This window comes from Oncorhynchus kisutch, unplaced genomic scaffold (genome assembly GCF_002021735.2).
Source record: "Oncorhynchus kisutch isolate 150728-3 unplaced genomic scaffold, Okis_V2 scaffold2879, whole genome shotgun sequence".
Classification (NCBI taxonomy): domain Eukaryota; kingdom Metazoa; phylum Chordata; class Actinopteri; order Salmoniformes; family Salmonidae; genus Oncorhynchus; species Oncorhynchus kisutch.
The window spans coordinates 252,501-273,068 of record NW_022264824.1 but is presented as its reverse complement, the minus strand read 5'-3'; the positions used below and the strand labels follow the sequence as shown (position 1 = coordinate 273,068).

General features: G+C 41.6%; 1 protein-coding gene across 1 annotated transcript in view; it reads right to left on the bottom strand.

The window, feature by feature from the left end:
- The window catches only part of LOC116370990 (CUB and sushi domain-containing protein 3-like), a gene marked incomplete at its 5' end in the record, with an annotated part of 257,751 nt that overhangs the window by 14,104 nt on the left and 223,079 nt on the right, over positions 1-20,568 (bottom strand). Inside the window, 5 exons of the mRNA XM_031819925.1 lie at positions 7,641-7,753; positions 8,510-8,668; positions 9,649-9,714; positions 15,034-15,213; positions 20,078-20,189. Coding sequence (XP_031675785.1) covers positions 7,641-7,753; positions 8,510-8,668; positions 9,649-9,714; positions 15,034-15,213; positions 20,078-20,189 — 630 coding nt within the window. The remainder of the gene's footprint in view (positions 1-7,640; positions 7,754-8,509; positions 8,669-9,648; positions 9,715-15,033; positions 15,214-20,077; positions 20,190-20,568) is intronic.

Sequence of the window (20,568 nt, the reverse complement as noted above, 5' to 3'; positions counted from 1 at the left end):
CCATGGTCAGTATACTGTTCCATACATCACAGAGAGTTGAATCATATAAACATGGTCAGTATACTGTTCCATACATCACAGAGAGTTGAATCATATAACCATGGTCAGTATACTAACTGTTCCATACATCACAGAGAGTTGAATCATATAACCATGGTCAGTATACTAACTGTTCCATACATCACAGAGAGTTGAATCATATAACCATGGTCAGTATACTAACTGTTCCATACATCACAGAGAGTTGAATCATATAACCATGGTCAGTATACTGTTCCATACATCACAGAGAGTTGAATCATATAACCATGGTCAGTATACTGTTCCATACATCACAGAGAGTTGAATCATATAACCATGGTCAGTATACTGTTCCATACATCACAGAGAGTTGAATCATATAACCATGGTCAGTATACTGTTCCATACATCACAGAGAGTTGAATCATATAACCATGGTCAGTATACTAACTGTTCCATACATCACAGAGAGTTGAATCATATAACCATGGTCAGTATACTAACTGTTCCATACATCACAGAGAGTTGAATCATATAACCATGGTCAGTATACTAACTGTTCCATACATCACAGAGAGTTGAATCATATAACCATGGTCAGTATACTAACTGTTCCATACATCACAGAGAGTTGAATCATATAACCATGGTCAGTATACTAACTGTTCCATACATCACAGAGAGTTGACTCATATAAACATGGTCAGTATACTGTTCCATACATCACAGAGAGTTGAATCATATAAACATGGTCAGTATACTAACTGTTCCATACATCACAGAGAGTTGAATCATATAACCATGGTCAGTATACTGTTCCATACATCACAGAGAGTTGAATCATATAAACATGGTCAGTATACTAACTGTTCCATACATCACAGAGAGTTGAATCATATAACCATGGTCAATATACTGTTCCATACATCACAGAGAGTTGAATCATATAACCATGGTCAGTATACTAACTGTTCCATACATCACAGAGAGTTGAATCATATAACCATGGTCAGTATACTGTTCCATACATCACAGAGAGTTGAATCATATAACCATGGTCAGTATACTGTTCCATACATCACAGAGAGTTGAATCATATAACCATGGTCAGTATACTGTTCCATACATCACAGAGAGTTGAATCATATAACCATGGTCAGTATACTGTTCCATACATCACAGAGAGTTGAATCATATAAACATGGTCAGTATACTAACTGTTCCATACATCACAGAGAGTTGAATCATATAACCATGGTCAGTATACTGTTCCATACATCACAGAGAGTTGAATCATATAACCATGGTCAGTATACTAACTGTTCCATACATCACAGAGAGTTGAATCATATAACCATGGTCAGTATACTGTTCCATACATCACAGAGAGTTGAATCATATAACCATGGTCAGTATACTAACTGTTCCATACATCACAGAGAGTTGAATCATATAACCATGGTCAGTATACTAACTGTTCCATACATCACAGAGAGTTGAATCATATAACCATAGTCAGTATACTGTTCCATACATCACAGAGAGTTGAATCATATAACCATGGTCAGTATACTAACTGTTCCATACATCACAGAGAGTTGAATCATATAACCATGGTCAGTATACTGTTCCATACATCACAGAGAGTTGAATCATATAACCATGGTCAGTATACTAACTGTTCCATACATCACAGAGAGTTGAATCATATAACCATGGTCAGTATACTAACTGTTCCATACATCACAGAGAGTTGAATCATATAACCATGGTCAGTATACTAACTGTTCCATACATCACAGAGAGTTGAATCATATAACCATGGTCAGTATACTGTTCCATACATCACAGAGAGTTGAATCATATAAACATGGTCAGTATACTGTTCCATACATCACAGAGAGTTGAATCATATAACCATGGTCAGTATACTAACTGTTCCATACATCACAGAGAGTTGAATCATATAACCATGGTCAGTATACTAACTGTTCCATACATCACAGAGAGTTGAATCATATAACCATGGTCAGTATACTAACTGTTCCATACATCACAGAGAGTTGAATCATATAACCATGGTCAGTATACTGTTCCATACATCACAGAGAGTTGAATCATATAACCATGGTCAGTATACTGTTCCATACATCACAGAGAGTTGAATCATATAACCATGGTCAGTATACTGTTCCATACATCACAGAGAGTTGAATCATATAACCATGGTCAGTATACTGTTCCATACATCACAGAGAGTTGAATCATATAACCATGGTCAGTATACTGTTCCATACATCACAGAGAGTTGAATCATATAACCATGGTCAGTATACTAACTGTTCCATACATCACAGAGAGTTGAATCATATAACCATGGTCAGTATACTAACTGTTCCATACATCACAGAGAGTTGAATCATATAACCATGGTCAGTATACTAACTGTTCCATACATCACAGAGAGTTGAATCATATAACCATGGTCAGTATACTAACTGTTCCATACATCACAGAGAGTTGAATCATATAAACATGGTCAGTATACTGTTCCATACATCACAGAGAGTTGAATCATATAAACATGGTCAGTATACTAACTGTTCCATACATCACAGAGAGTTGAATCATATAACCATGGTCAGTATACTGTTCCATACATCACAGAGAGTTGAATCATATAAACATGGTCAGTATACTAACTGTTCCATACATCACAGAGAGTTGAATCATATAACCATGGTCAATATACTGTTCCATACATCACAGAGAGTTGAATCATATAACCATGGTCAGTATACTAACTGTTCCATACATCACAGAGAGTTGAATCATATAACCATGGTCAGTATACTGTTCCATACATCACAGAGAGTTGAATCATATAACCATGGTCAGTATACTAACTGTTCCATACATCACAGAGAGTTGAATCATATAACCATGGTCAGTATACTGTTCCATACATCACAGAGAGTTGAATCATATAACCATGGTCAGTATACTGTTCCATACATCACAGAGAGTTGAGTCATATAACCATGGTCAGTATACTAACTGTTCCATACATCACAGAGAGTTGAATCATATAACCATGGTCAGTATACTGTTCCATACATCACAGAGAGTTGAATCATATAACCATGGTCAGTATACTAACTGTTCCATACATCACAGAGAGTTGAATCATATAACCATGGTCAGTATACTGTTCCATACATCACAGAGAGTTGAATCATATAAACATGGTCAGTATACTAACTGTTCCATACATCACAGAGAGTTGAATCATATAACCATGGTCAGTATACTGTTCCATACATCACAGAGAGTTGAATCATATAACCATGGTCAGTATACTAACTGTTCCATACATCACAGAGAGTTGAATCATATAACCATGGTCAGTATACTGTTCCATACATCACAGAGAGTTGAATCATATAACCATGGTCAGTATACTGTTCCATACATCACAGAGAGTTGAATCATATAACCATGGTCAGTATACTGTTCCATACATCACAGAGAGTTGAATCATATAAACATGGTCAGTATACTGTTCCATACATCACAGAGAGTTGAATCATATAACCATGGTCAGTATACTGTTCCATACATCACAGAGAGTTGAATCATATAACCATGGTCAGTATACTGTTCCATACATCACAGAGAGTTGAATCATATAACCATGGTCAGTATACTGTTCCATACATCACAGAGAGTTGAATCATATAAACATGGTCAGTATACTAACTGTTCCATACATCACAGAGAGTTGAATCATATAACCATGGTCAGTATACTGTTCCATACATCACAGAGAGTTGAATCATATAACCATGGTCAGTATACTAACTGTTCCATACATCACAGAGAGTTGAATCATATAACCATGGTCAGTATACTGTTCCATACATCACAGAGAGTTGAATCATATAACCATGGTCAGTATACTAACTGTTCCATACATCACAGAGAGTTGAATCATATAACCATGGTCAGTATACTAACTGTTCCATACATCACAGAGAGTTGAATCATATAACCATAGTCAGTATACTGTTCCATACATCACAGAGAGTTGAATCATATAACCATGGTCAGTATACTAACTGTTCCATACATCACAGAGAGTTGAATCATATAACCATGGTCAGTATACTGTTCCATACATCACAGAGAGTTGAATCATATAACCATGGTCAGTATACTAACTGTTCCATACATCACAGAGAGTTGAATCATATAACCATGGTCAGTATACTAACTGTTCCATACATCACAGAGAGTTGAATCATATAACCATGGTCAGTATACTAACTGTTCCATACATCACAGAGAGTTGAATCATATAACCATGGTCAGTATACTGTTCCATACATCACAGAGAGTTGAATCATATAAACATGGTCAGTATACTGTTCCATACATCACAGAGAGTTGAATCATATAACCATGGTCAGTATACTAACTGTTCCATACATCACAGAGAGTTGAATCATATAACCATGGTCAGTATACTAACTGTTCCATACATCACAGAGAGTTGAATCATATAACCATGGTCAGTATACTAACTGTTCCATACATCACAGAGAGTTGAATCATATAACCATGGTCAGTATACTGTTCCATACATCACAGAGAGTTGAATCATATAACCATGGTCAGTATACTGTTCCATACATCACAGAGAGTTGAATCATATAACCATGGTCAGTATACTGTTCCATACATCACAGAGAGTTGAATCATATAACCATGGTCAGTATACTGTTCCATACATCACCGAGAGTTGAATCATATAACCATGGTCAGTATACTGTTCCATACATCACAGAGAGTTGAATCATATAACCATGGTCAGTATACTAACTGTTCCATACATCACAGAGAGTTGAATCATATAACCATGGTCAGTATACTAACTGTTCCATACATCACAGAGAGTTGAATCATATAACCATGGTCAGTATACTAACTGTTCCATACATCACAGAGAGTTGAATCATATAACCATGGTCAGTATACTAACTGTTCCATACATCACAGAGAGTTGAATCATATAAACATGGTCAGTATACTGTTCCATACATCACAGAGAGTTGAATCATATAAACATGGTCAGTATACTAACTGTTCCATACATCACAGAGAGTTGAATCATATAACCATGGTCAGTATACTGTTCCATACATCACAGAGAGTTGAATCATATAAACATGGTCAGTATACTAACTGTTCCATACATCACAGAGAGTTGAATCATATAACCATGGTCAATATACTGTTCCATACATCACAGAGAGTTGAATCATATAACCATGGTCAGTATACTAACTGTTCCATACATCACAGAGAGTTGAATCATATAACCATGGTCAGTATACTGTTCCATACATCACAGAGAGTTGAATCATATAACCATGGTCAGTATACTGTTCCATACATCACAGAGAGTTGAATCATATAAACATGGTCAGTATACTGTTCCATACATCACAGAGAGTTGAATCATATAACCATGGTCAGTATACTGTTCCATACATCACAGAGAGTTGAATCATATAACCATGGTCAGTATACTGTTCCATACATCACAGAGAGTTGAATCATATAACCATGGTCAGTATACTGTTCCATACATCACAGAGAGTTGAATCATATAAACATGGTCAGTATACTAACTGTTCCATACATCACAGAGAGTTGAATCATATAACCATGGTCAGTATACTGTTCCATACATCACAGAGAGTTGAATCATATAACCATGGTCAGTATACTAACTGTTCCATACATCACAGAGAGTTGAATCATATAACCATGGTCAGTATACTGTTCCATACATCACAGAGAGTTGAATCATATAACCATGGTCAGTATACTAACTGTTCCATACATCACAGAGAGTTGAATCATATAACCATGGTCAGTATACTAACTGTTCCATACATCACAGAGAGTTGAATCATATAACCATAGTCAGTATACTGTTCCATACATCACAGAGAGTTGAATCATATAACCATGGTCAGTATACTAACTGTTCCATACATCACAGAGAGTTGAATCATATAACCATGGTCAGTATACTGTTCCATACATCACAGAGAGTTGAATCATATAACCATGGTCAGTATACTAACTGTTCCATACATCACAGAGAGTTGAATCATATAACCATGGTCAGTATACTAACTGTTCCATACATCACAGAGAGTTGAATCATATAACCATGGTCAGTATACTAACTGTTCCATACATCACAGAGAGTTGAATCATATAACCATGGTCAGTATACTGTTCCATACATCACAGAGAGTTGAATCATATAAACATGGTCAGTATACTGTTCCATACATCACAGAGAGTTGAATCATATAACCATGGTCAGTATACTAACTGTTCCATACATCACAGAGAGTTGAATCATATAACCATGGTCAGTATACTAACTGTTCCATACATCACAGAGAGTTGAATCATATAACCATGGTCAGTATACTAACTGTTCCATACATCACAGAGAGTTGAATCATATAACCATGGTCAGTATACTGTTCCATACATCACAGAGAGTTGAATCATATAACCATGGTCAGTATACTGTTCCATACATCACAGAGAGTTGAATCATATAACCATGGTCAGTATACTGTTCCATACATCACAGAGAGTTGAATCATATAACCATGGTCAGTATACTGTTCCATACATCACCGAGAGTTGAATCATATAACCATGGTCAGTATACTGTTCCATACATCACAGAGAGTTGAATCATATAACCATGGTCAGTATACTGTTCCATACATCACAGAGAGTTGAATCATATAACCATGGTCAGTATACTAACTGTTCCATACATCACAGAGAGTTGAATCATATAACCATGGTCAGTATACTAACTGTTCCATACATCACAGAGAGTTGAATCATATAACCATGGTCAGTATACTAACTGTTCCATACATCACAGAGAGTTGAATCATATAAACATGGTCAGTATACTGTTCCATACATCACAGAGAGTTGAATCATATAAACATGGTCAGTATACTAACTGTTCCATACATCACAGAGAGTTGAATCATATAACCATGGTCAGTATACTGTTCCATACATCACAGAGAGTTGAATCATATAAACATGGTCAGTATACTAACTGTTCCATACATCACAGAGAGTTGAATCATATAACCATGGTCAATATACTGTTCCATACATCACAGAGAGTTGAATCATATAACCATGGTCAGTATACTAACTGTTCCATACATCACAGAGAGTTGAATCATATAACCATGGTCAGTATACTGTTCCATACATCACAGAGAGTTGAATCATATAACCATGGTCAGTATACTAACTGTTCCATACATCACAGAGAGTTGAATCATATAACCATGGTCAGTATACTGTTCCATACATCACAGAGAGTTGAATCATATAAACAATTTGCAACATCAGATTTGTTGAATCAATTGTTTTTGTAAACGTTACCATAGTGAAAACAGAGACTCCTGTGTTAGAAAGTAAAACACAGTGAAGGTCTTCCACAGTTATACTACAGTCGACAGCCTGACTCTAGGGTATCCCAGGGTACTTACAAAACCATCCATAGCCCAGGTCTCCTCGGTAACCCGGCTATACGTGCTGTGGGCCAGGGCTTTCATGTGGTACAGCAGGAGCATTAACCTGGCCTCGCGGTTCTTATACACTCCTAGAGGAGAGGAGAGGAGGGGAGAGGAAGGGAAGGGGAGAGGGAAGGGGAGGAGAGGAGGAGAGGGAAGGGAAGGGGAGAGGAGTGGAGAGAAGGGGAGAGGGGAGGGAAGGGGATAGGAGAGGATAGGATAGGATAGGAGAGGAGAGGAGAGGAGAGGAGAGGAGAGGAGAGGAGAGGAGAGGAGAGGAGAGGAGAGGAGAGGAGAGGAGAGGAGAGGAGAGGAGAGGAGAGGAGGAGAGAGATGAGTGGAGAGGGAAGGGGAGGGGAGGGGATAGGAGACGAGATGGAGGGGAGGGGAGAGGAGGGGAGGAGAGATGAGAGGAGAGGAGAGATGAGTGGAGAGGAGGGGAGGGGAGAGGATAGGAGGGGAGGTGTAAGAGAGGGAAGGGAAGGGAAGGGAAGGGGAGGGGAGGGGAGGGGAGGGGGTGGAGGGGAGGGGATAGGAGGTGGAGGGGAGGTGGAGGGGAGGGGATAGGAGGTGGAGGGGAGGGGATAGGATAGGAGGGGAGGTGTAAGAGAGGGAAGGGAAGGGGAGGGAAGGGGATAGGAGAGGAGGGGAGGGAAAAGGAGAGGAGAGGGAAGGGGGAGAGGAGTCAGCACAAATTACAATAGACCTCTTTTCAACCAATTCGATTTCTGCCAGTAAACTGATGAATACGGTGAGACAAAACCACAACATGCATGTAACAACAACAACAACAACAACAACAAACAACTAAAAGCAGAAAAAGGTGACATGATAAACGAACGTACCAGAGAGCAGGAATTCCACGTTGCTGTCGTTTAGCGTCGCGTTCACTATTCCCGTGCTGCTATTAAAATGAGTGACGGTCAAAGTCATCGGTTGTTTCTGACTCTTATAATCATAGGAGCCTCTCCAGATGAAATCAGGGGCGAAGACGTCATCAGGGACTGGAATACAGGACGGTACAGACCTCAGCAATACAGATCATTCATTACGTAGAGCCATATAAAACATTAGGATTTATTTATTTCATTTGTTGTTTATTTTTCCCTTCCATTTCTATGTCATGGAAAGAGCAGGTGTTCTTCATGTTTTATTCACTCAGTATGGATAATTACCATAAGTGGCTATGAAACAATCCCCTTTGTAAAGTTACTGTATTCTTCTTATCATGTAAATGTACTGTATTCTTCTTGTCATGTAAATTTACTGTATTCTTCTTATCATGTAAAGTTACTGTATTCTTCTTGTCATGTAAAGTTACTGTATTCTTCTTATCATGTAAAGTTACTGTATTCTTCTTATCATGTAAAGTTACTGTATTCTTCTTATCATGTAAAGTTACTGTATTCTTCTTGTCATGTAAATTTACTGTATTCTTCTTATCATGTACATTTTCTGTATTCTTCTTACCATGTAAATTGACAGTAAAAATTCTTATCATGTAAAGTTACTGTATTCTTCTTATCATGTAAAGTTACTGTATTCTTCTTATCATGTAACGTTACTGTATTCTTCTTATCATGTAAAGTTACTGTATTCTTCTTATCATGTAAAGTTACTGTATTCTTCTTATCATGTAAAGTTACTGTATTCTTCTTATCATGTAAAGTTACTGTATTCTTCTTATCATGTAAAGTTACTGTATTCTTCTTATCATGTAAAGTTACTGTATTCTTCTTACCATGTAAATTCACTGTATTCTTCTTACCATGTAAATGTACTGTGTTCTTCTTATCATGTAAAGTTACTGTATTCTTCTTATCATGTAAAGTTACTGTATTCTTCTTATCATGTACATTTACTGTATTCTTCTTATCATGTACATTTACTGTATTCTTCTTATCATGTACATTTACTGTATTCTTCTTATCATGTACATTTACTGTATTCTTCTTATCGTGTAAATTTACTGTATTCTTCTTACCGTGAATGTTGGGGCTTGGCGTTCCCTGTAAGGTTGTGGTAGGTTTCTCCATCTGTTTGGAGCCCACTGGAAAGAAACATAGAATTATGTATCTCACAAATCGGCGCTGTTTCAGAGCACAGCAGTAACACCCTCGGGATGTTATCAAAAATAAACACTTTCATGACTGTGTTGCTAACACAGTAACTCTCCTTAATGTTGCAGAGCCTGCAAGGAAGATACATACTGTGTGTGTGTGTGTGTGTGTGTGTGTGTGTGTGTGTGTGTGTGTGTGTGTGTGTGTGTGTGTGTGGGTGCACATTTTACATCAGCTCTCAGAGAATAGAGTTTCTAACGCAACACAACATGACAGTTACTGAGATACAACGGCACCGCGGAAAATATGAAGACGCTTCTTCCAGGTGCTGTTTATGGCAGGAAGAGATTCTTCCAGGTGCTGTTTATGGCAGGAAGAGATTCTTCCAGGTGCTGTTTATGGCAGGAAGAGATTCTTCCAGGTGCTGTTTATGACAGGAAAAGAGTCTTCCAGGTGCTGTTTACGGCAGGAAGAGATTCTTCCAGGTGCTGTTTATGGCAGGAAGAGATTCTTCCAGGTGCTGTTTATGGCAGGAAGAGATTCTTCCAGGTGCTGTTTATGGCAGGAAGAGATTCTTCCAGGTGCTGTTTATGACAGGAAGAGATTCTTCCAGGTGCTGTTTATGGCAGGAAGAGATTCTTTCCAGGTGCTGTTTATGGCAGGAAGAGATTCTTTCCAGGTGCTGTTTACGGCAGGAAGAGATTCTTCTAGGTGCTGTTTACGGCAGGAAGAGATTCTTCCAGGTGCTGTTTACGGCAGGAAGAGATCCTTCCAGGTGCTGTTTACGGCAGGAAGAGATTCTTCCAGGTGCTGTTTACGGCAGGAAGAGATTCTTCCAGGTGCTGTTTACGGCAGGAAGAGATCCTTCCAGGTGCTGTTTACGGCAGGAAGAGATTCTTTCCAGGTGCTGTGTATGGCAGGAAGAGATTCTTCCAGGTGCTGTTTACGGCAGGAAGAGATTCTTCCAGGTGCTGTTTACGACAGGAAGAGATTCTTTCCAGGTGCTGTGTATGGCAGGAAGAGAGTCTTCCAGGTGTTGTTTACGGCAGGAAGAGATCCTTCCAGGTGTTGTTTATGGCAGGAAGAGAGTCTTCCAGGTGCTGTTTTCGACAGGAAGAGATTCTTCCCATTGCTGCTGATGGCAGGAAGTAAGTATCAAAAACAACAGAATGTAAAAACCACCGACTTGGAAAGGAAACGATCAACTGCCAGTCTTTTTAAAAGTTGCGTGAGCTTTCACATTGTGTTTTTGGACACTCAGTTCGGACATAACCATCACCTTGAAGTTGTTTCAGATCAAATGTATATCAATGTCTACTCTCAAAACCAAGTCCTACCAGCTTAGTCCTTTTGACAGTCTGTCACCACAATCAAAGTCATGGTCAGAGAATAAGCAGGGAGGTGACCTGGACAATCTAGCTGCTGTTTCAACCTGAGTACTCAGCTGTTGTTCCAGTCATAACCAGCTTTCTACAGTACTTCTGTTCCAGTCACAACCAGCTTTCTACAGTACTTCTGTTCCAGTCACAACCAGCTTTCTACAGTACCTCTGTCCCAGTCATAACCAGCTTTCTACAGTACTTCTGTTCCAGTCACAACCAGCTTTCTACAGTACTTCTGTTCCAGTCACAACCAGCTTTCTACAGTACTTCTGTTCCAGTCACAACCAGCTTTCTACAGTACTTCTGTCCCAGTCACAACCAGCTTTCTACAGTACTTCTGTTCCAGTCATAACCAGCTTTCTACAGTACTTCTGTCCAGTCATAACCAGCTTTCTACAGTACTTCTGTTCCAGTCATAACCAGCTTTCTACAGTACTTCTGTTCCAGTCATAACCAGCTTTCTACAGTACTTCTGTTCCAGTCATAACCAGCTTTCTACAGTACTTCTGTTCCAGTCATAACCAGCTTTCTACAGTACTTCTGTTCCAACCATAACCAGCTTTCTACAGTACTTCTGTCCCAGTCACAACCAGCTTTCTACAGTACTTCTGTTCCAGTCATAACCAGCTTTCTACAGTACTTCTGTCCAGTCATAACCAGCTTTCTACAGTACTTCTGTCCCAGTCATAACCAGCTTTCTACAGTACTTCTGTTCCAACCATAACCAGCTTTCTACAGTACTTCTGTTCCAACCATAACCAGCTTTCTACAGTACTTCTGTTCCAACCATAACCAGCTTTCTACAGTACTTCTGTTCCAGTCATAACCAGCTTTCTACAGTACTTCTGTCCCAGTCACAACCAGCTTTCTACAGTACTTCTGTTCCAGTCATAACCAGCTTTCTACAGTACTTCTGTCCAGTCATAACCAGCTTTCTACAGTACTTCTGTTCCAGTCATAACCAGCTTTCTACAGTACTTCTGTCCCAGTCATAACCAGCTTTCTACAGTACTTCTGTCCAGTCATAACCAGCTTTCTACAGTACTTCTGTTCCAGTCATAACCAGCTTTCTACAGTACTTCTGTCCCAGTCATAACCAGCTTTCTACAGTACTTCTGTTCCAACCATAACCAGCTTTCTACAGTACTTCTGTCCCAGTCATAACCAGCTTTCTACAGTACTTCTGTTCCAGTCATAACCAGCTTTCTACAGTACTTCTGTCCCAGTCATAACCAGCTTTCTACAGTACTTCTGTCCCAGTCATAACCAGCTTTCTACAGTACTTCTGTTCCAACCATAACCAGCTTTCTACAGTACTTCTGTTCCAGTCATAACCAGCTTTCTACAGTACTTCTGTCCCAGTCATAACCAGCTTTCTACAGTACTTCTGTTCCAGTCATAACCAGCTTTCTACAGTACTTCTGTTCCAACCATAACCAGCTTTCTACAGTACTTCTGTTCCAGTCATAACCAGCTTTCTACAGTACTTCTGTTCCAACCATAACCAGCTTTCTACAGTACTTCTGTTCCAGTCATAACCAGCTTTCTACAGTACTTCTGTTCCAACCATAACCAGCTTTCTACAGTAATTCTGTCCCAGTCATAACCAGCTTTCTACAGTACTTCTGTTCCAGTCATAACCAGCTTTCTACAGTAATTCTGTTCCAACCATAACCAGCTTTCTACAGTACTTCTGTTCCAACCATAACCAGCTTTCTACAGTACTTCTGTTCCAACCATAACCAGCTTTCTACAGTACTTCTGTCCCAGTCACAACCAGCTTTCTACAGTACTTCTGTTCCAGTCATAACCAGCTTTCTACAGTACTTCTGTTCCAGTCATAACCAGCTTTCTACAGTACTTCTGTCCCAGTCATAACCAGCTTTCTACAGTACTTCTGTCCCAGTCATAACCAGCTTTCTACAGTACTTCTGTTCCAGTCATAACCAGCTTTCTACAGTACTTCTGTTCCAGTCATAACCAGCTTTCTACAGTACTTCTGTTCCAGTCATAACCAGCTTTCTACAGTACTTCTGTTCCAGTCATAACCAGCTTTCTACAGTACTTCTGTTCCAGTCATAACCAGCTTTCTACAGTACTTCTGTTCCAACCATAACCAGCTTTCTACAGTACTTCTGTCCCAGTCACAACCAGCTTTCTACAGTACTTCTGTTCCAGTCATAACCAGCTTTCTACAGTACTTCTGTCCAGTCATAACCAGCTTTCTACAGTACTTCTGTCCCAGTCATAACCAGCTTTCTACAGTACTTCTGTTCCAACCATAACCAGCTTTCTACAGTACTTCTGTTCCAACCATAACCAGCTTTCTACAGTACTTCTGTTCCAACCATAACCAGCTTTCTACAGTACTTCTGTTCCAGTCATAACCAGCTTTCTACAGTACTTCTGTCCCAGTCACAACCAGCTTTCTACAGTACTTCTGTTCCAGTCATAACCAGCTTTCTACAGTACTTCTGTCCAGTCATAACCAGCTTTCTACAGTACTTCTGTTCCAGTCATAACCAGCTTTCTACAGTACTTCTGTCCCAGTCATAACCAGCTTTCTACAGTACTTCTGTCCAGTCATAACCAGCTTTCTACAGTACTTCTGTTCCAGTCATAACCAGCTTTCTACAGTACTTCTGTCCCAGTCATAACCAGCTTTCTACAGTACTTCTGTTCCAGTCATAACCAGCTTTCTACAGTACTTCTGTCCCAGTCATAACCAGCTTTCTACAGTACTTCTGTTCCAACCATAACCAGCTTTCTACAGTACTTCTGTTCCAACCATAACCAGCTTTCTACAGTACTTCTGTCCCAGTCATAACCAGCTTTCTACAGTACTTCTGTCCCAGTCATAACCAGCTTTCTACAGTACTTCTGTCCCAGTCATAACCAGCTTTCTACAGTACTTCTGTTCCAGTCATAACCAGCTTTCTACAGTACTTCTGTCCCAGTCATAACCAGCTTTCTACAGTACTTCTGTCCCAGTCATAACCAGCTTTCTACAGTACTTCTGTTCCAACCATAACCAGCTTTCTACAGTACTTCTGTTCCAGTCATAACCAGCTTTCTACAGTACTTCTGTCCCAGTCATAACCAGCTTTCTACAGTACTTCTGTTCCAGTCATAACCAGCTTTCTACAGTACTTCTGTTCCAACCATAACCAGCTTTCTACAGTACTTCTGTTCCAGTCATAACCAGCTTTCTACAGTACTTCTGTTCCAACCATAACCAGCTTTCTACAGTACTTCTGTTCCAGTCATAACCAGCTTTCTACAGTACTTCTGTTCCAACCATAACCAGCTTTCTACAGTAATTCTGTCCCAGTCATAACCAGCTTTCTACAGTACTTCTGTTCCAGTCATAACCAGCTTTCTACAGTAATTCTGTTCCAACCATAACCAGCTTTCTACAGTACTTCTGTTCCAACCATAACCAGCTTTCTACAGTACTTCTGTTCCAACCATAACCAGCTTTCTACAGTACTTCTGTCCCAGTCACAACCAGCTTTCTACAGTACTTCTGTTCCAGTCATAACCAGCTTTCTACAGTACTTCTGTTCCAGTCATAACCAGCTTTCTACAGTACTTCTGTCCCAGTCATAACCAGCTTTCTACAGTACTTCTGTCCCAGTCATAACCAGCTTTCTACAGTACTTCTGTTCCAGTCATAACCAGCTTTCTACAGTACTTCTGTTCCAGTCATAACCAGCTTTCTACAGTACTTCTGTCCCAGTCATAACCAGCGTTCTACAGTACTTCTGTCCCAGTCATAACCAGCTTTCTACAGTACTTATTTTTCACATTTAGATATCTATTGTATGTTCTCATCACTGAAATTGTATCTCAGTAACTGTCAAGTTGTGTTGGAAACATATAGCAAACATATATCAATGCCATAGTATAAAACCATCATTTCCCTACCTCTGCAGATGGGGACCTTACCGGTCCAGCTTCCATCAGACCTGCAGACCCTGTGTTCTGACCCCCCAGACAGGATGAAGCCAGGCTGGCAGGAGTAGAGCAGGGTGTAGCCATACGGAGCCAGCTCCATCCCAACCACGTCTGCATTGGGAGGGGACTTGGGCTGCTTACAGGAATGGGCTGCAGAAAGAACACACACACACAGAGAGTTAATCAGGGACGTGAACAGGGAAACATATTACAGAGGCTTGTGAAAGTATTTACCCCCCTTGGAATTTTCCCTATTTTGTTGCCTTACAACCTGGAATTAAAATATATTTTTTTTTTTGGGGGGGGGGGGGGGGCGGGGGAAACAAACAAGAAATAACACTAGAAACCAGAAAACTTGAATGTGTATAATTATTCACCCCCTCAAAGTCAATACTTTGTAGAGACACCTTGTGCAGCAATTACAGCTGCAAGTCTCTTGGGGTATGTCTCTATAAGTTTGGCACATCTATCCACTGGGATTTTTGCCCATTCTTTCAAGGCAAAACTGTTTCAGCTCCATCAAGTTGGATGGGTTCCGCTGGTGTACAGCAATCTTTAAGTCATACCACAGATTCTCAATTGGATTGAGGTCTGAGCTTTGACTAGGCCATTCCAAGACATTTAAATGTTTCCCCGTAAACCATTTGAGTGTTGCTTTAGCAGTATGCTTAGGGTCATTGTCCTGCTGGAAGGTGAACCTCCGTCTCAGTCTCAAATGTTCAAAATTTCAGATATTTTTTCATAACCCAACCGTGGTCTGTACTTCTCCACTACTTTGTCCCTGACCTGTTTGGAAAGCTCCTTGGTCTTCATGGTGCCATTTGCTTGGTGGTAACCCTTGATTAGTGGCGTTACAGACTCTGGGGCCTTTCAGAACAGGATGTATATTTACTGTCATGTGACACTTAGATTGCACACAGGTGGACTTTATTTAACTAATTATGTGACTTCTGAAGGTAATTGGTTGCACCAGATCTGGTTTAGGGGCTTCATAGCAAAGGGGGTGAATATATATATGCACGCACCAATTTTTCGTTTTTTAAAATATATATATATTTTTTAAACAGGTTATTTTTTCTAGTTCACTTCACAAATTTTTTGTCTGTCCATTACATTAAATCCAACTTTGATGGGGTTGGATTCCACAAAATAACTGAACGCATCACATGGATATTGGTTTGGGGGGGTAGATCAGCGTGTATAGACGACATGGACTCAGAGAAGCAGGGTTTCCTGGGGGTGAGTATCCCTGATAATGAAGCAATCAGTGTGTGTATTAGCAGGCGTCTCTGGGTTTTTCTGCTTGGCCTTAAGCAAGTTGTTGGTCAACTGAGAGAGCAGTAGATAGGCTGCCTCCCAAATAGAACACTATTCCCTATATAGTGTACTACTTTAGATCAGGGCCCAAATGGCACCCTGTGCCCTATATAGTGCACTACTTTTCGTCAGGGTCCATAAGGCTCCATCTGCCTCCCATCAGGACTGTGAACAAAGACTGGCTGCAGTGTTGATACAATACAAGACTGCTTTGAAGATATCCTGAATCTACTAAACTAATGAGTTGAAAATATCCTGAATCTACTAAACTAATGAGTTGAAAATATCCTGAATCTACTAAACTAATGAGTTGAAAATATCCTGAATCTATTAAACTAATGAGTTGAAGGGTTCCTGAATCTATTAAACTAATGAGTTGAAGGTATCCTGAATCTACTAAACTAATGAGTTGAAGGTATCCTGAATCTACTAAACTAATGAGTTGAAGATATCCTGAATCTACTAAACTAATGAGTTGAAGATATCCTGAATCTACTAAACTAATGAGTTGAAGATATCCTGAATCTACTAAACTAATGAGTTGAAGATATCCTGAATCTACTAAACTGATGAGTTGAAGATATCCTGAATCTACTAAACTACTGAGTTGAATATATCCTGAATCTACTAAACTAATGAGTTGAAGATATCCTGAATCTACTAAACTAATGAGTTGAAGCTTCCTGAATCTACTAAACTAAAGAGCTGGAGGTATCCTGAATCTATTAAACTAAAGAGCTGAAGATATCCTGAATCTACTAAACTAATGAGTTGAAGATATGAGTTCATGACAGAGTCACAACAGTGAATTGGCCCTTCATGTTGTTTTAGTGACATTAACTCTAATAGAAAACAGGGAGGAGGAGAGGGCTATGTTCTGCTCCATCACAGAGAGAAGCTGGAGGAGGGAATGAGGGAGGAGGAGAGAGGAGGAGAGGGCTGTGTTCTGCTCCATCACAGAGAGAAGATGGAGGAGGCAATGAGGGAGGAGGAGAGAGGAGGAGAGGGCTGTGTTCTGCTCCATCACAGAGAGAAGATGGAGGAGGGAATGAGGGAGGAGGAGAGAGGAGGAGAGGAAGGAGGAGAGGGATGTGTTCTGCTCCATCACAGAGAGAAGATGGAGGAGGGAATGAGGGAGGAGGAGAGAGGAGGAGAGGGAGGAGGAGAGGGCTGTGTTCTGCTCCATCACAGAGAGAAGATGGAGGAGGGAATGAGGGAGGAGGAGACAGGAGGAGAGGGAGGAGGAGAGAGCTGTGTTCTGCTCCATCACAGAGAGAAGATGGAGGAGGGAATGAGGGAGGAGGAGAGAGGAGGAGAGGGAGGAGGGAAGGGCTGTGTTCTGCATCATCACAGAGAGAAGATGTAGGAGGGAATGAGGGAGGAGGAGAGAGGGAGGAGGAGAGAGGGAGGAGGAGGAGGGAGAAAGACAGTGTCTCAGTATTTCAGTCTCTCCCTGTGTCTCTCTATGTGTGTGTCTATCTCTTTCTCTGTCTCTCTCTGTGTCTCTCTCTCTGTGTCTCTCTCTCTGTCTCTCTCTCTCTCTCTCTCTCTCTCTCTCTCTCTCTCTCTCCCCTCTTCATCTCTCCCTCCCCCCCATCCCCCCATCTTTCTCACCCCCCTCTTCCCCTTCCTCTCCCCCCCTCTCTTCCTCCCTCCTCTCTCACTCTGAGATTCATCCAACTAATGTGTGTGTGTTAGGGAGCTGGTCCAGACCAAGGACTGACCAAGGACTGATTTTAATATGATGCTGAGAGTAGATGAAATGAGAGGTTGTGGCTGTCTTCAGCTGCAGGACGGCTCCCACACAGACATGAGTAAGAGGGGGACGTTCGGGAGGTAGAGGGAGGACTAGACAGGACAGGACCAGACAGGACAGGAGCACACAGGACCAGACAGGACAGAAGCAGACAGGACAGGAGCAGACAGGACAGGAGCAGACAGGACATGAGCACATAGGAGCAGACAGGACAGGAGCAGACAGGACAGGAGCAGACAGGAGCAGACAGGACCAGACAGGACAGGAGAAGACAGGACCAGACAGGACAGGACCAGACGGGACAGGAGCAGACAGGACAGGAGCAGACAGGACAGGAGCCGACAGGACAGGACCAGACAGGACCAGACAGGAGCAGATAGGACAGGAGAACACAGGACCAGACAGGACAGGACCAGACAGGAGCAGACAGGACAGGAGCAGACAGGACATGAGCACATAGGAGCAGACAGGACAGGAGCAGACAGGACAGGAGCAGACAGGACCAGACAGGACCAGACAGGACAGGAGAAGACAGGACCAGACAGGACAGGACCAGACGGGACAGGAGCAGACAGGACAGGAGCAGACAGGACAGGAGCCGACAGGACAGGACCAGACAGGACCAGACAGGAGCAGATAGGACAGGAGCACACAGGACCAGACAGGACAGGACCAGACAGGAGCAGACAGGACAGGAGCAGACAGGACCAGCCAGGACAGGAGCAGACAGGACAGGAGCTGACAGGACAGGACCAGACAGGACCAGACAGGAGCAGATAGGACAGGAGCACACAGGACCAGACAGGACAGGACCAGACAGGACAGGAGAAGACAGGACAGGACCAGACAGGACAGGAGCAGCCAGGACAGGACCAGACAGGACAGGACCAGACAGGACAGGACCAGACAGGACAGGACCACCTCACATGGCAGTGCAGTAGACAGATCAGACAGACCACTGAGATACTGTACATAAATAACCATACAGGCACACCATTGGGGTACGGCTGGAGGATACAGACGTTGTATTAGCTAACAAATAAATTTTTCCATCAAAGGGTAATTCCAATGGGAATTCTGTCTAGGGGAGTAGTTATGATAATAGTGATTATGAAACATAATTTTCATCAGCAATAAATCATAATCCTATGCAAATGTGTACAGTAGTAATGTTTCCTTTTAACGTTGGATGAATAAGTGTAAATAGCAGGCACTTATCACTCTTAAAATACTAACGTTGAATTCATCAGTCGTGTGTTTACTCCACATGTGATGTGGCGGGTCCCAGAGGACAAGCCCCTCTGGCTTCGGGAAACGGACAGCGATTGGCCAGGCAACATTCTACACACTTCATAGGGAAACTGACAGCGATTGGCCAGGCAACATTCTACACACTTCACAGGGAAACTGACAGCGATTGGCCAGGCAACATTCTACACACTTCATAGGGAAACTGACAGCGATTGGCCCGGCAACATTCTACACACTTCAGGCTACCCTACACATCAGTAATCATGTCAACAACACTTCACTGGCAGACACACTCATAATGGCATGGTGTTGATTGCAGAGTGGAGCAGGAGATGTGAAGTGGAGAGGAGGGAGGACGGAGAAGAGAGGAGAGAGGATAGAGGACTGAGGAAGAGGAGAGAGGATAGAGGATAGAGGACTGAGGAAGAGGAGAGGTTGTGAGAGCAGAGAGAGGACTGAGGAAGAGGAGAGAAGAGAGAGGAAAGAGCAAAGAGAGAGAGAGGAGAGAGGACTGCAGAAGAGGAGAGAGGGGATAGGAAGAGGAGAGAGGAGGGGGAACTGAGGAATAGGAGAGGGGACTGAAGAATAAGAGAGGGGAGAGAGGAGAGAGGAGAGGTGGAGGGAGAAGAGAGACAGACAAGAAGAGGTCAGGAGAGGAAGATGACAAAGGAAGAGATAAGGAGAGCTCACGGATGCATGTTGGCTGAGAGCCGCTCCAGGTGAGGTCAGACAGGCAGAGTCGGGTGGTGGAACCCTGGAGTAGGTGGCCCTGCTGGCACTGGAACTCCACCTTACTGCCCACCTGGTTCAGAGAGACAGACATTACTAAACTCCTTACTGCCCACCTGGTTCAGACAGACAGACAGACAGACAGACAGACAGACAGACAGACAGACAGACAGACAGACAGACAGACAGACAGACAGACAGACAGACAGACAGACAGACAGACAGACAGACAGACAGACAGACAGACAGACAGACAGACAGAGAGAGAGAGAGAGAGAGAGACACAGAGAGAGACAGAGAGAGAGAGAGAGAGAGACAGAGAGAGAGAGAGAGAGACTTTATATATTCATTTTATATATTATCTACATCACTTGCTTTGGCCATGTTAACACATGTTTCCCATGCCAATAAAGCCATTGAATTGAATTGAATTGAGAGACAGAGAGAGACAC